This window comes from Corvus kubaryi, unplaced genomic scaffold (assembly GCF_017639235.1).
Source record: "Corvus kubaryi isolate FWS band 111438036 unplaced genomic scaffold, C.kubaryi_AGA036_p1.0 136, whole genome shotgun sequence".
Lineage (NCBI taxonomy): Eukaryota > Metazoa > Chordata > Aves > Passeriformes > Corvidae > Corvus > Corvus kubaryi.
Window position 1 is genome coordinate 8,531,357 of NW_024580670.1, and position 15,372 is coordinate 8,546,728.

Below are 15,372 nucleotides of genomic sequence, written 5' to 3' on the forward strand. Positions count from 1 at the left end.
TCAGGTTTTTAGCTTGATCTGTTTTGTTTGGAATCAGCAACAAAATCCCTGTGACTTTAATGTAAGGTGAGATGACAAGGGGAGAAGGTGACTAGGGAAAATTAATCAGATTGAGACTATTGAGGCAATCAAGATTAATTGTCCAGTCTCAGACCTCCTTTGTACCTGTGAAACCCTCACATCACTGTCAATTTTTTAACTGCCCGAACAAGAGGTGTACTAATTTTTAAAAGCAGTCCTATTTCACTTTCACTTGGTGTCATTAATGTGGATTTTGCTTGTCTGAGTTTTAACTGGATGAGGTATGTGTTTTGGGGGATAGGAGTAGGAGGAGAGGACATTTCAGATACAACTTCTTTATATTTTACCAAGTCTGAAATGTTTTATGAGAGCTCACTGTCAGTCAGTTGTGCAGGATGTTTCTCCTCACAGAGATGTTTTCAGCCACTTGAATCACTCGCCATCCATATTTTTATGGATTCAAAATCTTTTGATTAGATTTTATGAACTGAACAATATGAAACTTTCTGTGCAAGTTCACCCAGATGCATCAGTTATTGCAACATGCAGCCATATACTTCCGATACATTACTGGAGTTAAAGAATAATCCTGGATTCCTGTTCCCTTTCACATGCAAGTCAAAGTACCTATGTTTGTCTAGAAGACCCCTCTGCCTTGGGTTGTCAAAGGAACCATCTCCTTATGAGTTGTTGAATGGATGAAGTGGACAGAGATCATTGACTATAGTCCACAGAGTGCAACGGGAGGTACCTTGAGACAGAACTTTGGACTCTTTATTCCAAAATTGATTTTATAATTCTGATGACATTAGAATTGCCTATATTTTAGTGCAAGCTATGTTGTTTGTCTTCTTTTTGCCCATACGTTGGTTAAGTCAGGTTTTATTAAGTTATTTTCATGCATGTGCTAAAGCAATTTGGTACTTGGTACATTTTATATACTGAAAAAACAAATAAACACCATCATCTGTAAAAATAAAATGTTTCATCATATCAACTTAATATGATCAAAATGAAAACTTGTATTTCCATATAATAAAATTTAAAACAAAAGAGTATAATTTATGACTTAGTTCTTATGCAATTTTAATCCAGTACACACAGTAGACTTAAATTTCCCTAGAAATCATTTTCGAGAAATGCAGGTGGTATTCATAAAATACCTGACTTGCAAGTGCCTCGTAAATTCAGTAGCCCTTGTGAACTGCCAGAAAAGCGTTATTGGGCTGTAAATACAGAAGATGACAAAATTATGAGGTCAGTTTGCATCATGATATAAAAACTGGAAATGATGTGACTTGAATACCATTATTCACATAGTTACCTTTCATTTATAATGGAAAACTCTGTAATGTTTTTCGCAGAGGATGTGTACCTAAATAAGAGGGAAATAAAGTTAATGGTAATTCTATAACTTAGTTCCTAAATTTTTTTAAAGGCAATTTTAACAAATCCTGTATAAGCAACTAGAAAATGTCTAAAGCTTTGTAAGCCTGCTATAGCTTTGTAGGGAACACACAGAATATTTGAAAAATTGATACAGCCCCTTTAGGTGTGTGGGTGTAAATGCTATGGTAGGAAGACAGTTACATGGTGCATTTACTGAATGAACAAATAGTTTGTTGTAAAGAGGGGTAAAGAACGGGTCTTGAGTAATTTTAAAAAGTGTAGTAGTGATATTTTCTGGGAAATGAAAAGAGCCCAATGTGGAAGCTATTGTCCAGTAAATGTAGGTTCTGTCCATAATAAGATAAAAGGACAAGCCAGGAAAGAAAGCCTGTGAAGGTAATGGAAATTCAGTCAATAAAAAGACTCAGCTCGACTCATTGTCCATTGGTTCCACTGGGTAAAGGTCATAAGTCTGCCAAGAATATTGCTCCTGCCATACAAATCACCTCACCTCATGCTGCTCTGCAAGGCAGAGAACCAGTTAATGAAAGGAGACGACTGAGTGCAGAGGCTGCACAGCCAGAAGAGCGAGGTGGTGTGCAGTGTTTCGGCCCTGGCCATGCAATTCCCACTGACTGATGTGCTGCGTGGTCCTGGCAGAACTCGGGAATTGCTTTCTTCTCTCCAAATAGGGAGCTGTAACTATCTGTATTGTTGCTTCCTCCAGTGCAAGGACTAGAATTTTCTGTGTAACCAGCATTTACTTCATAAGATTTTGTCATCCAAACTAGTTGTGTGTCATAGAAGGTTTGGAAGTTTCAATAAAGGAAATCCTGGAAGACAGTAAGTGTTTTACAATTTCAGCCATACTGAATTGTGAAATGCAGAGCTGCTCTCTGTAAAAGATCACTTGAACCTAATTTATTAATAGACTTTTATAAACTTCAACAGATGCTGTCCAGAAAATTTATTTCTGATAAAAGCTGGTTTTTCTACCTTAGAGAAAGTTTTCAATTTATTAGAAAAACCCTGTCTTTATAAACATTGCCTCACTAGATCCTGTCTTGGCATCCTACTCAGCTCTTCCCAAAATACCAAATAAAATTCGTTCCTCTTGTTCAAACAGTTGTTCCCCAGAAACTGCACTAAAGTACGGCACAAATATTTCAACATTTAATTGAGTATCCTTTCACAAGAAGAATATTTTATTTAAATAATTTCATGCCAGATGTGCATGGCCAAATTTTCAATTAGGTTTTACCCAGATGTTTCTTTTTCAGTTTCTTTTATCTAAAATCAGCTGATAAGGCCCGCAGCCTCTGACAAATGATTAAGAGCCACTGACCTCCCTTCAAGTGGGCTTGTTACAAGCTGACGAAAGCAGGTTGGCTTGTCATTGTAAGCTACATTTTTTATGTGAGACTGATTGGGACGTCATCATTATTCTTTCCTCTACAACAAAAAACCCAAAAAAACTGAACAACACAGTCGACCCAAAGAAAAGTAAGTAACATTTTCATCCCTTTTATGGTAAATGTTATAGATTTGAGATTTGTCACCACATAATGTTTCATTGATATGGAGAGTGATGTGTCTGAGGAGGACAATAACTTTTCAAAATAAAGTTGTTGGTTTTACCTTAAGGAAAAAACCAGAACCCAAATCCTCAGTTGCTACTTTATCCAACAATGTGATTTTTTTATTTTTGTAATGACATGCATGCACAGTACTTCAGGTAATGAATCATGAAATGCATAACCATGTACCTTTAACTGAAAGTATTTTTAAATTATATTCAAACTTGATGACTGGTAAAATTTAGGTATGTTAGTTATAAATATAAATTATATGTAAATGTAATGAACACCTCTTTCTGTGCATTCTGACCACTGCTGGTTTCAGGGAATAAATTATTTCTTTCTCTTTCTTTGAAATTTTCTTCTAGAGAAGTCTTTTTTTAGAACCTATTGTTACCATATATATTGCCATTATCATGGCACCTGAAATTTGCATAATTTGCATAATATCAGTGATTCCAGCATAAAACTTTACTGTAAACTGTAAACTTTCAAATATTAAAAGTATCTTTGAGACTACCATTCAATTACTCTCATCCATCCCAGATGAAAACTAAACATTGCAATAGCTGATGCATGTGTTATTAAACCATTGAGAGATTCTGTAAAATTAAACAAATGGTGCAGCAAATGAGGGATTGTAGCTATGACATATGTTTGCACTACAGCAGAACCTCTCCCTCATGTAGAGTGTGAAATTCAGGCACAAGAGACCTTTGTATTTCCATGCAAAGGTTTGACTAGCAGAATAACTTAGTTAAGAAGCACATTTAAAGACTGAGTTTTTCAAACAAAGAAGCATATTTATTCTTATGATTCATTACAAGATCAAGGTCATACAATCCCATTACTTCTGCAAAACAGACAATATTACATTATGAAGTAGTATAAAATTACACAACAGTTGTCAAAGTAATTGAACAAGAACGATGTATCACAAAATGTACTTTGGTTTTTATTTTACTTGTTCAGTTACTTACCCACAAAATAGAGTAATTTGCAGTAGATCTCCCAGTCGTTAATCTGAATTAGCGAAGTTCTGCTGCATTTGTCAGGCAATAATGTGCATGAAAAAGAACATGACAAAAGAAGCAAATGGCAAAAGAACCATCTAATTGAACAGGTTACATTTTTTAATCATGATGGTAAAAAGCCTAGCTGCAGAAAGGTTATGGAGAACCGAGTGGCTAACATGTTAAAGCTTGTTAAAATAATCCAAAAATGGCTTTCCCTTGTATGGGAATCTAAGAACAAGGAAAAATGTGGCAACATATGCACTAAGGATTTAAATATAAAACATGGCAAATACTTTCCAACATGCTGTTACATCCATGTCAATGTAAGGTAGTCTATCTCTTTTTTCTGTATCTCTCTCTCTTTTTTTTTTTTTAGCTTCAGGACTTACTGAGTATAATTTTATTGTCAGTCACACACTTTTTATGGATATTCCTGGGCCATTCAAACAAAGGCCTTGCTTATATGTTAAGATGGACAATAGGCAGTAAAAGACTTTACCTCTCAGATATGTCAGATTGAAAGAATGAGATCCCTGTTTCCAGACTGTTGCAATCTCTCTTTCCATACTCAGCTGAACTGTTGCTATGGCCCTTTGCCAGTGTGGCCTTTTCCAGGGTATCTCCAGTGTTTATGGATGATGGGTTGCTTTGGTCCAGCCACAAGTCAGCACCTAAAGTCTTAGTCCATCTTCTGAAAACTCTGAGAGCCTTAGGAACTGCACAGAACAGTCAGATGCTGTTGGTGGCTAGTTATGGAAAAAGGAATTACTTTAATTGCAAGACTTCTTAGTCACTAGATTCAGGTGCTTCCTGAACTGGTAGAACAGTAAAATAGAATTTTTTTATTTTATTTTATTTAATTGTTAAAAAAATGTAAAAAAGTAAGTACATCCTACCTAAAAGACACTTCACTAAATGTGAAAATCCATTTGATTCGCTTATCAATGAATATCTAATGTATTTACTAGAATTTACTTGCTTAGATTAGATTAACACAAAGGAATTTTGACACACCTTTGCAAATTCATTACTTCCAGTTTATACAGCTGATCTTCTGATAAATGAATCACAACTAGCAAGGAAGAAAGAGCTAGTACTTTACTCATATCGGATGTTAAAACTGGTTTTCTCTACTAGTGCCATTTATATTGCTAGTGAATATCAAGACTATAATCTAGACAGCAAACTAACATGGTGATGATCTAAAGGTTCAGTCTTCAAGTAAAATTAAATGTTCCTCCCATTTAACAAAGCTATGATAGAAATTTCATTTATTTAGCTACAAAACGTCGACCAAATAGCAAAATATTTTAATTACTAAGTTGTTAAACCTCCAAATTCAGGTCATTCATATTTTTAGATGTAGATGACTGTGTATGGTTTTAATAACCTGCACAAAGTTATCATTTCCACTTTGATAATGAAACAGAAACTGGAAAGCATTGACAGGTCAGATTTTCAGCAAATACCAGTCTGCGTGATTATAGTGTACATAACTATAGGAGCACCAAGCATTATCTAAATATCTTGTTTAGCAAGTAGAATTCACATCTCCTTTGTTATCCTTTAATCCAATCTAGCACGCCTAAGATAGTTCATTTAGAGATTTAAGGCTTTAAGAGCAGATTCAAATGTTCCCTGCACAGTTGTACTTGTACTTTTTATGATCTCATGTTACTAACTCATGGACAATTAAATTATTTAGGTTTTAAGGAGGTCCCTGCCTCCATTAGAAGTGCAGTGTTTGGCAAAATGGACTTGCTGAAGTGGTTTGGAGGAAGAGAAAAGGCATTTTCTAAATATGCTTGTGATTTTCTCAATCTTAGTGCTAGGAAAAAAAGGAAGTTCCAGTAAGGCATACAGTAAATGAAGATATTATGTATTAGGGATGAAATGAATCTGTCACTTCGATGGATTGTGAGGCAAAGAACAGATTAACAGATTACTCATAGTCAGAATGCAGCTCACTGTGAAAAATGTGCAGGAAATGATAAGTGTTGGTTTGTGCTGATTTAATGATATCTTGAAACTACAGTGGCACTCCAGGAAAATAACACAATGTAGCTCATGGCTTGCTTTTTTTTAAATCATCAATGTATTGCCAGATTGTCCTTAAATACTTTTCAAAATAGAACTTCCAATTCATGCAAAGTCATAGGAAAATATATATTTATGTTATTTTTCAAGATTTTTGTTAAAATATGCATTCAAAAATCCTTGATTTTTATGTATAAGTATATTCTGTATTCTTTTGGTGGTATATCTTCTGCTTCTGTGAACTCACTCAGTTTTTCATTTTAAAAAAGCTGGTTTCCCCACCTGGAACTGAGTAGCAGTGAACAGTTATTGATGTATAAATTAATACTGAATTTGTCTCAGTTTATGGAATTTTTATGTAAAAACTTACAAATGTTCAAGAATTTGAATTGTTCAAAGCATTTTAGATACAATAATAGACAACATAAAGCTCAGATGATTTCATAATCATTACAGTCATATGTGGTGGCAGTACCTGAAATTAGCTTCAACATATTTTCAAATAATGTTTGTGTTTTGCACATGTCAAACAAATCTCTTTATTAATAGCCTACAAAAGTCCTTGCTTCACTACTGAAGCTATTATTGAAGAGTTTATTTCTATGGAGGTACTTCCATTAAAAAATAAACCCAAACCTCAGACCTCCCATTATGAATACAGGATTAACATATGACTAAGCAGAAACAAAATAGGTGTGTGTAGGTAATTTGGCCTAAGTTAATGAAGTTACACGTGCCTGAAGCTGACCAGATATGGAAATAATGGAAAATTCACATCTTTTAATCTAGAGGAGCCTAACCAGCAATGCATGGTCCAAAAAGAGATGCATCAGGGAATAGATGAGGGGTCTTACAAAGCCAGGTGACTTTTTATTAATTTATCTAAGAATTGAAATAGTCTCTACTAAATTTTCTTAAGTAGATATAATTAAAACTAAAAACAGAAGTGTCTTGGGGTGACTTTATGATGTGCATCCCCTATCTCTGCTCTATGCCCAGAAATTAACTTTGTGCCTTTCTGTGCCTTTAAACTGAGCCTGAGAGGGGGGAGAGGGAAAAATAACCGAGCAAACTTTTCAAACAGTTGTTTCAAGGACACAGAGATACACAGATTCCTCTGCTTCCAACAGCAGCAAGAGGGGAGGAAGTGCCCTGCTTGCTTTCCAGCCAGGTTTTCCAGCTCCTTTTTATCTGTAGGGAGATGGAGAGTTGAACTTTGTTTTCCTGGGACTTTGGTTTTTTCTCTTCTTTTTCTGGTCTCCACCGAGGCCCTGGAGGGGGGCCCACCACAACCCAGCTCCAAGGAGGGGGAGAGACTATGGAAGGACTCTGAAATTTTCCCAGGTTTTCTCTCCACAGCAAGAGGTTTTATTATTGAGCATTAGTATTCTTTTCCTGTGTGTTTGTTAAATAAATAGTTTTTATCTCTTTCACTTTCCTCCGAGGAAAATTTCTTTTTCCCCAAATCTGGTGGGGGAGGGATGGTTGTAACCTGCCTTCTATCAGAGGATATTTTCCTCCAAATTTGTCCAAATGGGCACAAGAAGGAAAATAAGTCTCTCTCTTAGCAGAACTGAACCATACTTTAGATGTGAGCTGGCACTCTGCATTCAGTGCATCATGGTATGATATCACTTATGCACTTTGAGCATTTACAGCAGGATTTGCTCCATGTGGTATTAAATATTGCTAATACAGCAGAAGTATGCACTGAGATTTAAGTTGATAGCAAGATGTCAGGAATTGGTCCTTTTTTTGTTAAAATATTTTTACACTTGATTCACACATTGACATTTTCTGGCCCTCCACAGTTAGTCAAATAATCCAGTGTAAAAACACAGTTCAGCAAATGTGCTCCTCTTCTTTCACTCAGGCACAAGTCCATTCTCCTCTCAAGTTCATAAAAATTCACTAAGTAGTTGCAGTTAAATACGATCTTTTGTGTTTCTAGTGACTGTACCCTTCAGGTGCTGAATAGACTGTCAAACTGATGTGTTGGTAATGATACAAAACTGATGCTGGTTTTTCATTCCCTGATTTGATATAATGGAGCCATTGCCTTGCACTTTTGCAGTATACTACAAGGCTGAACAAATACTCCTTTTAATTTTGGTATAGATTGTTGGACAAAACCATACTAAAACTTTCAAGCATTTCAATTTTGTTAATAAAGTGGATGAAATGATCCCATTGATTTAAATAATACAACTTAAATTTGATCCAAAAGAAGTGCAATAAAGTATGCTATCTCAAGTCAGTGCAATATTAAAAATCTTTATACTAAGCGATTTGACATTTTCTCAGTCTCCCAGTCTGCAAAAGTATCTGTGAAAAAATCAAAGGTGTTCATTTAGATTTCAGTGAAAAACTTCTGATACTAAGGATTTCTGTTGATGGTAATAATTTTAAGACATTGTCATTGATAAGAGCTACTTAATAAAGCATCACTAATTCTCTCAACAGACTTTGCTGATGGAGGCCTTTTTTCTGCAAAATTTAAGATATTGTCATAAAACTGAAATTATGTTCATAAGGTCAAAAGATTCTCTTGCTTTCCATCACAGTTCAGCTGCCATGTGATATTTCACTATATGACCTCTATTATCTGAAAGTATTTTCAAAGAATTTTTAAGTAATATTTTTTAAGAAAAATGTAACAAGATTATATAACGTTTGCATTATATTTTGGTATGGAGAATAGCTTTCAGAATAAGGAAGAATTTCAGTGCAAGCACTAAAGGTACATGATGCTGTTGAGTGTGTGTGGTAGCTGTTCTGAGCTTTCCTACAAAGCAGCTCACAATGTCAAAAGACAGTATTTGGCATTCCACACTGTTATCAGTAAGCTCTAGATAGTTCATTGCACATTGATTGTATTGATTACAGCTGGAGGCATTGATAGCATAAATAGAGCGTTTTTAATTAGTCAGAATGTGTGATTAAATTTTCTGTTTTAATGAGATAAACTAGCTTCTTTAATAAGTTCTCAAAAAATATATACTCTTTATTGACTCAGAATAAAACCACAATAAACAGGAACACAGGCCACTGTGTTTCTCAGAATATTGCCAGTTGCCTCCATGCTAGTCCTTGACCTTTTAAGGTCTAACACATTTTTCAGGGTGCTTTTTTAAAATTCACTGAAACCCTCTGTCACACATACACATACAAACATGCTTTAGTTGCTTCTTAAAAGCAACAGCAGATTTTACTGTGGAAAGTTTGTTGTGACTGCTCAGCTGCAGCATCTGTCAGAATTCCTGCTGTAAACCCACTCCTCAGAAGTTTATCCATCAGCTGCCAGCACTTACTCTCTACTGTAATTTGACCAGGAAGATTTCAGAATGCATGAGATTTTTTTTAAATTTCTCTTCAAGATTTTAGGAGGCTAATTTAGACTTTGCTAACTAACTTACCGAAGTAGTAAACCAGTTTTTAATATATGTTGGGTAAAATGTTTTGTTCTTGAAAGTAATACTAAGTCAACAATTAATCCCTAATACTGTTAATTTTTGATTACTTGTCTTGGTGGGAGGTGGTTGAATAGCAAAACTATTTGTTTTTCTTGGACACTGAGAGAAAAAAACATGAGCTGAATCAAGACTGTCTTAATAGGAAACATTAAACTTTCCAACACATCTCTGTTGCTTCTGTCATTGATAAAAACTTCTTTGCCTCCTTCTAGAACCATCAAATCATTAGATCTTACACTTGTACCTCCTCAAAAAAGTAATCATTCATCTACTGAATCAGATACATCAAAATAAATATGAATATGAAACTGAACAACACTTTTAAATAATATTTGACTCCAATAAATGAAGGACAAAATCAAAGATAAAATTACCCAGATACTCAAAAAGCACCCCATCTCTGATTTCTCAGACTAAATATTTCATGCAGATCTTCCAGATATGAGACTTCAAACTAAAATTCACCAATTTCCTGAGTAATAAGAACTATTACTATAGCACAAGTACTGGTTTAACAACATACTATTACTTCATTCCCTCACTGTTTTCTAAATGAATTGCCTCTTTCTTTTTCATTGGAGGTAGTTACCTTAATATCTTTCTTTCCTTCTTGCTAACATCCTTTCTGCTTTACAGGTACCAACTACTTTCTTTAGGAATTCCCGGATACATGTTTTAAATGAAAAACAGGAATCTTTAAATGCTTGTGGTTTGTACCAGACCTGTATAACTGTATATGTACTCTAAAGCTTTTATATTTTGTAACTGTGTTTGTTGGTCTGACTAAGGTAACTCTCTTTAGAAGTGAGCACTGTCTTTCTCTCTCCTTGCACTTTTGCTCCCGCAGTTGTTCAGCAGAAATATTCTAGTTCTTCTCAGGTTCTCAAACATGGCTGCCTTTTGCAAAAGCTGTAGTGAATGTGGAAGGAAGGTAGCGTGGCAAGCAGAGGTGTAGATTGGCACTCACAGTAGTTCCTTACCTTCCCTAAAATTGATGCCGTTTCTCTGAGAGATCACCTTTGCCTTTGCTGACTTTGTGTTTCAGTGCAATTGTAAAGAATCAGGTTTGTGCTGCTGCTTTGTGCTGTCAGCCCACATCCTGTGAGGATGGTCAGATTCTAGTGTTTATGTGGCTGATTTTGAGGCAGATCAAACCACACATGCAAGGGACAGGAATAGAAAATATATTCTACCATGCTACTAGGTATCAGCCTGCATTTAACTGTTATTCCTAAAAACTTCTGAAGCTTTGGTGTAAACAAAGAGCCTTTGGCTGCATTCAGGGAATGCAGACATGGTGAGCAATGACAGACAGCTAATAATGAGAAGTCTAGGTAAGCATATGGCTGTGTACATTGGTGGTACCAGCTCCCACTGGCCCTAGCTAACAGCAGAAGAGAAGGATTGGCTGTGAAGTTGGCCATATATGTGAAAATAATATGACAGTGTAAGAAAATTTTAAAGTATGTTTTTTTGCATTTTGACATGATGGAAAATCCAATATCTCTTCCTTTAAATCTGATATACTGCTTGCTGGATTTCTACACCAACAGTTCTGTTTCCTGAGGCAGAAAATTAGTTTTTTCCATTTTGACTGCAAACAGATAGGTGATTGTCCCCAGATTCAACCCAGATTATGCACACAGGCCAACAGGAGATGATGTAGAATCAATAACAAGTCCAGAAGTAGCAGAAAAACTAACAGAAAAAAAAAGCAGCTGGCATATTTTAGCAATTGTACCAGATGACTGAGCCTTGCCAGATTTCTCTGACAGAAGCAACTTGTACATGAGATCATGAAGGCCTTTCAGAAAATAGAAGTGTATTACCTGTTTCCTTGGTGTTGGACAATCAAGTTGAGACAATTACAGTCTGGAATGTAAAGAAATCTGCCAAGCTTTGGAAAAAGTTATCCCTTTTAGACAAAGCCATGGATGTTGAAGTTACCTCTACAGCTCTGGCTAATCTCCTTGGCCTGTAGCACAAGTTCACATGCATAATGCTTTTGTGCCAGCTGTTGGAACAGCCAGACATAAATTGAATCAATCCCAAACCAAGTTTAATTTACTTTTTAGAGCTGTAGTGCTCCCATCAGCATGAAGCAAACATATGGGAATTTATCCTCTTCCATACCTCTTGCCTTGCAGTGAAATAGGTTGGTCGAAAACGATGAATCTGGTTCTATCAAAATGAGGTGGTTCATTGAGGTCCCTCAAATTCTGTGTTCAAGTGCTGACTTTCAGTTTTTCAGTCTAGTTAATGATGATATGGAAGCTTTAATGTGTTACAGCTCTTTACTGCCGGAGAGGAGAGATGGGAACGTAAGGAAACAGCAGCTATGCACAGTGTGCGGGGATTAATTTCAGATGTGGAAAAAATTACAAAACATGGCCACCTGAACAAAGAATGTCTTTGTGACTTGGATGTGTCCTTCCAGGGCTATCTTTCTCTGACTGATAGCATAATCTGAATGACTTGGTCACTGCACTGCAGTTTACAATAAAAAACCATGACAACAATAACAATAAAAACAGCTGTTCTGTTTTCCTTTCTCTGAGATGTAACAATCAAAAACAGTGTTTCATAAAGTGGGATATGTGAAAGGAACATTGAACTTTGCATGAATGTATGATAGCATGAAAATAATTTTTAGAAGTTATCACACTAGTGTCCAGGAGAGACATAATTTGTCCGTGAACAGGACAAGAAAGTACTCTCTCCTTGATGAAGATCCCATCAAAATCTTTTTCTTTACAGAAGTGAAATAGATACATGACACCTGTGATAAGAGTCCTCTATATTGTCTTGCCAGTGGGTAGAATCATGTTATGTTCAGTAATGAATTTTTATTTATTACATACAACATTTTATAACAATAGGAAATGGATATAAAGAATTATTTATAATGTATTTGCCTAAGAATGTTTTTTCCCCCATATCAACGACAACATTCAGACTCAATCCAGTGTTTCCTCTTCAGAAAACTTAGTGGCATCCATTTCCTGTCTTAAGTTCAGCTCTAACTCACCACCCATCCAGACAGGGAATGTTACACCACGTTCTGTGTCACCCTATTGCAAGGGCACCAAGCGCTGCCAAGTCAGTGGTAACCAAACCAAACACATCTTGTGATTGTCTTTGAGCCTCTTTCCTTAGAGAGGGTAAGGATTTTTAATCAAATTGACTCCCACAGGTTGCTCATTCCAAGCTTTTATTCCTCAGAAAAAGACTCTGATCAGTCCTGTAGGCTTCCAAAGGATAACTCTGTGTTACGGATCACACCTCCTGTACACCCTGTGCTGAGAGACCCACACCAGCTGAAATCTGAAAAGCAAACCTGACCTAAACCACAGATTTTAATGTGAACAGAACAGGTGAAAAGGCTAAGGAAGTAAGAAAGCCTTAATGTCTAATAATTGTATTAACTGTAAAATCTATTTTTATAATAATGAAATCTAGCTTGATTTTGTTTCAAAACACTTGACAACCTGCAATTTCTTTTTGGTTTTTAGGTTTTTTTTTAATAATCAAAATAATTAGAAAAAATAGCAACACAAACTGTGCTTTTATTAATGATATTCTGATTTTTATTTTACAGGAACTGGTTAAATGTGTTCAGTCCCCTCATCATTCCTGGAAGCCAACAACTAGAAGAGCACACTAAATCTTCAACAAAACAGAATACTCAAGGTAGGAATTTATGAAGACAATGAAAAGAACCTAAGTAGAAAGACATTTCTAAAAGTTCTTTCTGTAGTGCTGGTACTGCCTTCTCATAGTTTTCTATCTTACTACTTTTTGGTTTCAAATTCCCTTGTTCATTAATCTCAGCTCAAGGTAGCAGAGTCTTCCATGCAGTATTATTTGCCTCTGCTAGAAGAATAACATGCTGTTGCTCTTTCCTGATGTTCTGACTCTATACAGATTAACTCATAAAAAATGCATCTTATTTGTTAAAAATAAGGAATTTATGCTAATGGGGATGGCAAACCTACATAAGAAAGAACACAAAGACTAAACATCCTTATTCAGAGGCACGATTATACTTGCATAAGAGATACTTCTCTTATGAAGAAAAATTGCAGATTTAGCTTTAAATGAAATCTTAGTGTGATTTCCTGAGGACTATTGTCACCAGAGTTACAGGTTTTTGCTTATTAATGGTGTTTGCTTAGAGGATGGTAAAGAACTTCACTGAAACTGGAAAGTCAATGACACAATAAAGAAAATACCTTGTTTTCCTCAAATGCCCTTTTTTCTTTTCAGTTATCTTAGGAAACAGGGTAGAATCATCATCATAGAGTATCATAAAATGGTTTGGGCTGAAAGGGACCTTGGAGTCCAGTTCCAACCCCCCCCTGCCATGGAAAGAGACACCTTCCCCTCAACCGGGCTGCTCAAGGCCACATCCAGCCTGGCCTTGGACACTTCCAGGGTAGACATTTACATTTTTCTTCAGGTCTCAGGAATTCATTGGGAGCTCTCATAAATCGGACCCTTGTATTTTGGCTGTCCAAGGGGTACAGACATCTCAGTGATTTACTGTCTAAAATAAATTATGCCCCTCAAAATGGGAACATTTTCATAGACGTAGATTTGTAATTGTTTGTGACAGCAAAATACAATTTTTCTGTCAGGAAGGGACCTTGCTTTGAAGAATCAAGTAATATGTAGTGTTAAGGGTCCTGAATAAGCCAAACAGAATTGAACAGTCATCCTTGAGCTATAGGTACATTGGACAAAAATTCATGAAAGGTCCCAGAGAACTTTTCTCATTAGTATTATGAAATCCAAAGCTTGTTGCATTAAACCCATAATTTTTGTAAATTTTTTAAACTGTATTATTACCTTTAAAAAGCTTTTAAAAAGAAGTATATTTGGGAATTTGTATTTCTCCTGTTATCCACACTAGAATTTCCAAACGGTTTTGTGTATTGTTCCTAAACTCATTTTCCTTTAAGCTGAAATATTTTACATCATGTGCCTTTGATTACACATTTGGAGAACAGAAATTGCCTATATACCATAGCTTTTTATTTTGGCTTTTTATTTTAGTACCTTCATTCAGTCAAATTTATATCATCATTTATATGTAGGATGTTTGTGATTTTGATAACTTCATACAGAAATTTTTCTATCTCCAGATACACAAAAAAACGTGCTGTATTGAAGTGATCATTTCTTCAAGAGAGAACGACAAAACCAGTTCATGACCTTCCCTCCCCAAACAGGACAGTTTGGATTTTTTCTGAACTACTGGACACTCCTCTCTATGAAAGTAGCAGAGAAGCTGCAGTGCTGTGTGATAAAGGCCTGCCAGATTAGATCATCCCCATCAAACATTAGAATCTGGGTATTTTCCTTGGTTTAAAAGAAATCCTGATGGATGATAACTAGATGGTTTGGAGTATCATTTTTGAAAGAGGTGCTAAATAAATTGTGTCCTGTGATATATCTCAAGGACTTTGGGAAAAACTTTTTTTTCCTTAATCACTTCACTTGAGGTCAGTTATTTGTGCGGCAAAAGAGCTGGTTCATTACTGACAATTACATACCAGATCTGAACAACAAACTGAATGCTCAAATCCATTCCAGAAAATTCTGCTGCCCTGCTTACCCTCACCTTTTTTTGATTTTTTAGTATCACATTGGAAAATTACTTCATTCTCATGTTGGGAAGTGTCCCAAGATTATTTTCTCTGTCTGCGCAGTTTTCCAGTGTTCCAAGTATCACAGGATAACAAAAGCTCTGAAAATCTGCAATGAGTCATAATATATTCAAGATAGGAATTTTATCTAAAAGTATCCTTAAAGAAAAACAGTATAGCATTAGTAAATTAATAAAAGATTTGTCAATTC

The 15,372-nt window shown here is 35.6% G+C and overlaps 1 protein-coding gene across 3 annotated transcripts in view; it reads left to right on the forward strand.

The window, feature by feature from the left end:
- CFAP20DC (CFAP20 domain containing) overlaps positions 1–15,372 on the forward strand; it is a 72,306-nt gene that overhangs the window by 53,629 nt on the left and 3,305 nt on the right. For 2 of the 3 annotated variants that reach the window (XM_042015363.1, XM_042015381.1), the window contains one exon: positions 13,112–13,203. In XM_042015363.1, the coding sequence (XP_041871297.1) occupies positions 13,112–13,203 (92 nt within the window). Of the gene's footprint in view, positions 1–639; positions 1,002–13,111; positions 13,204–15,372 lie in introns of those variants that run through there. The other variant, XM_042015370.1, reaches the window with a different exon arrangement.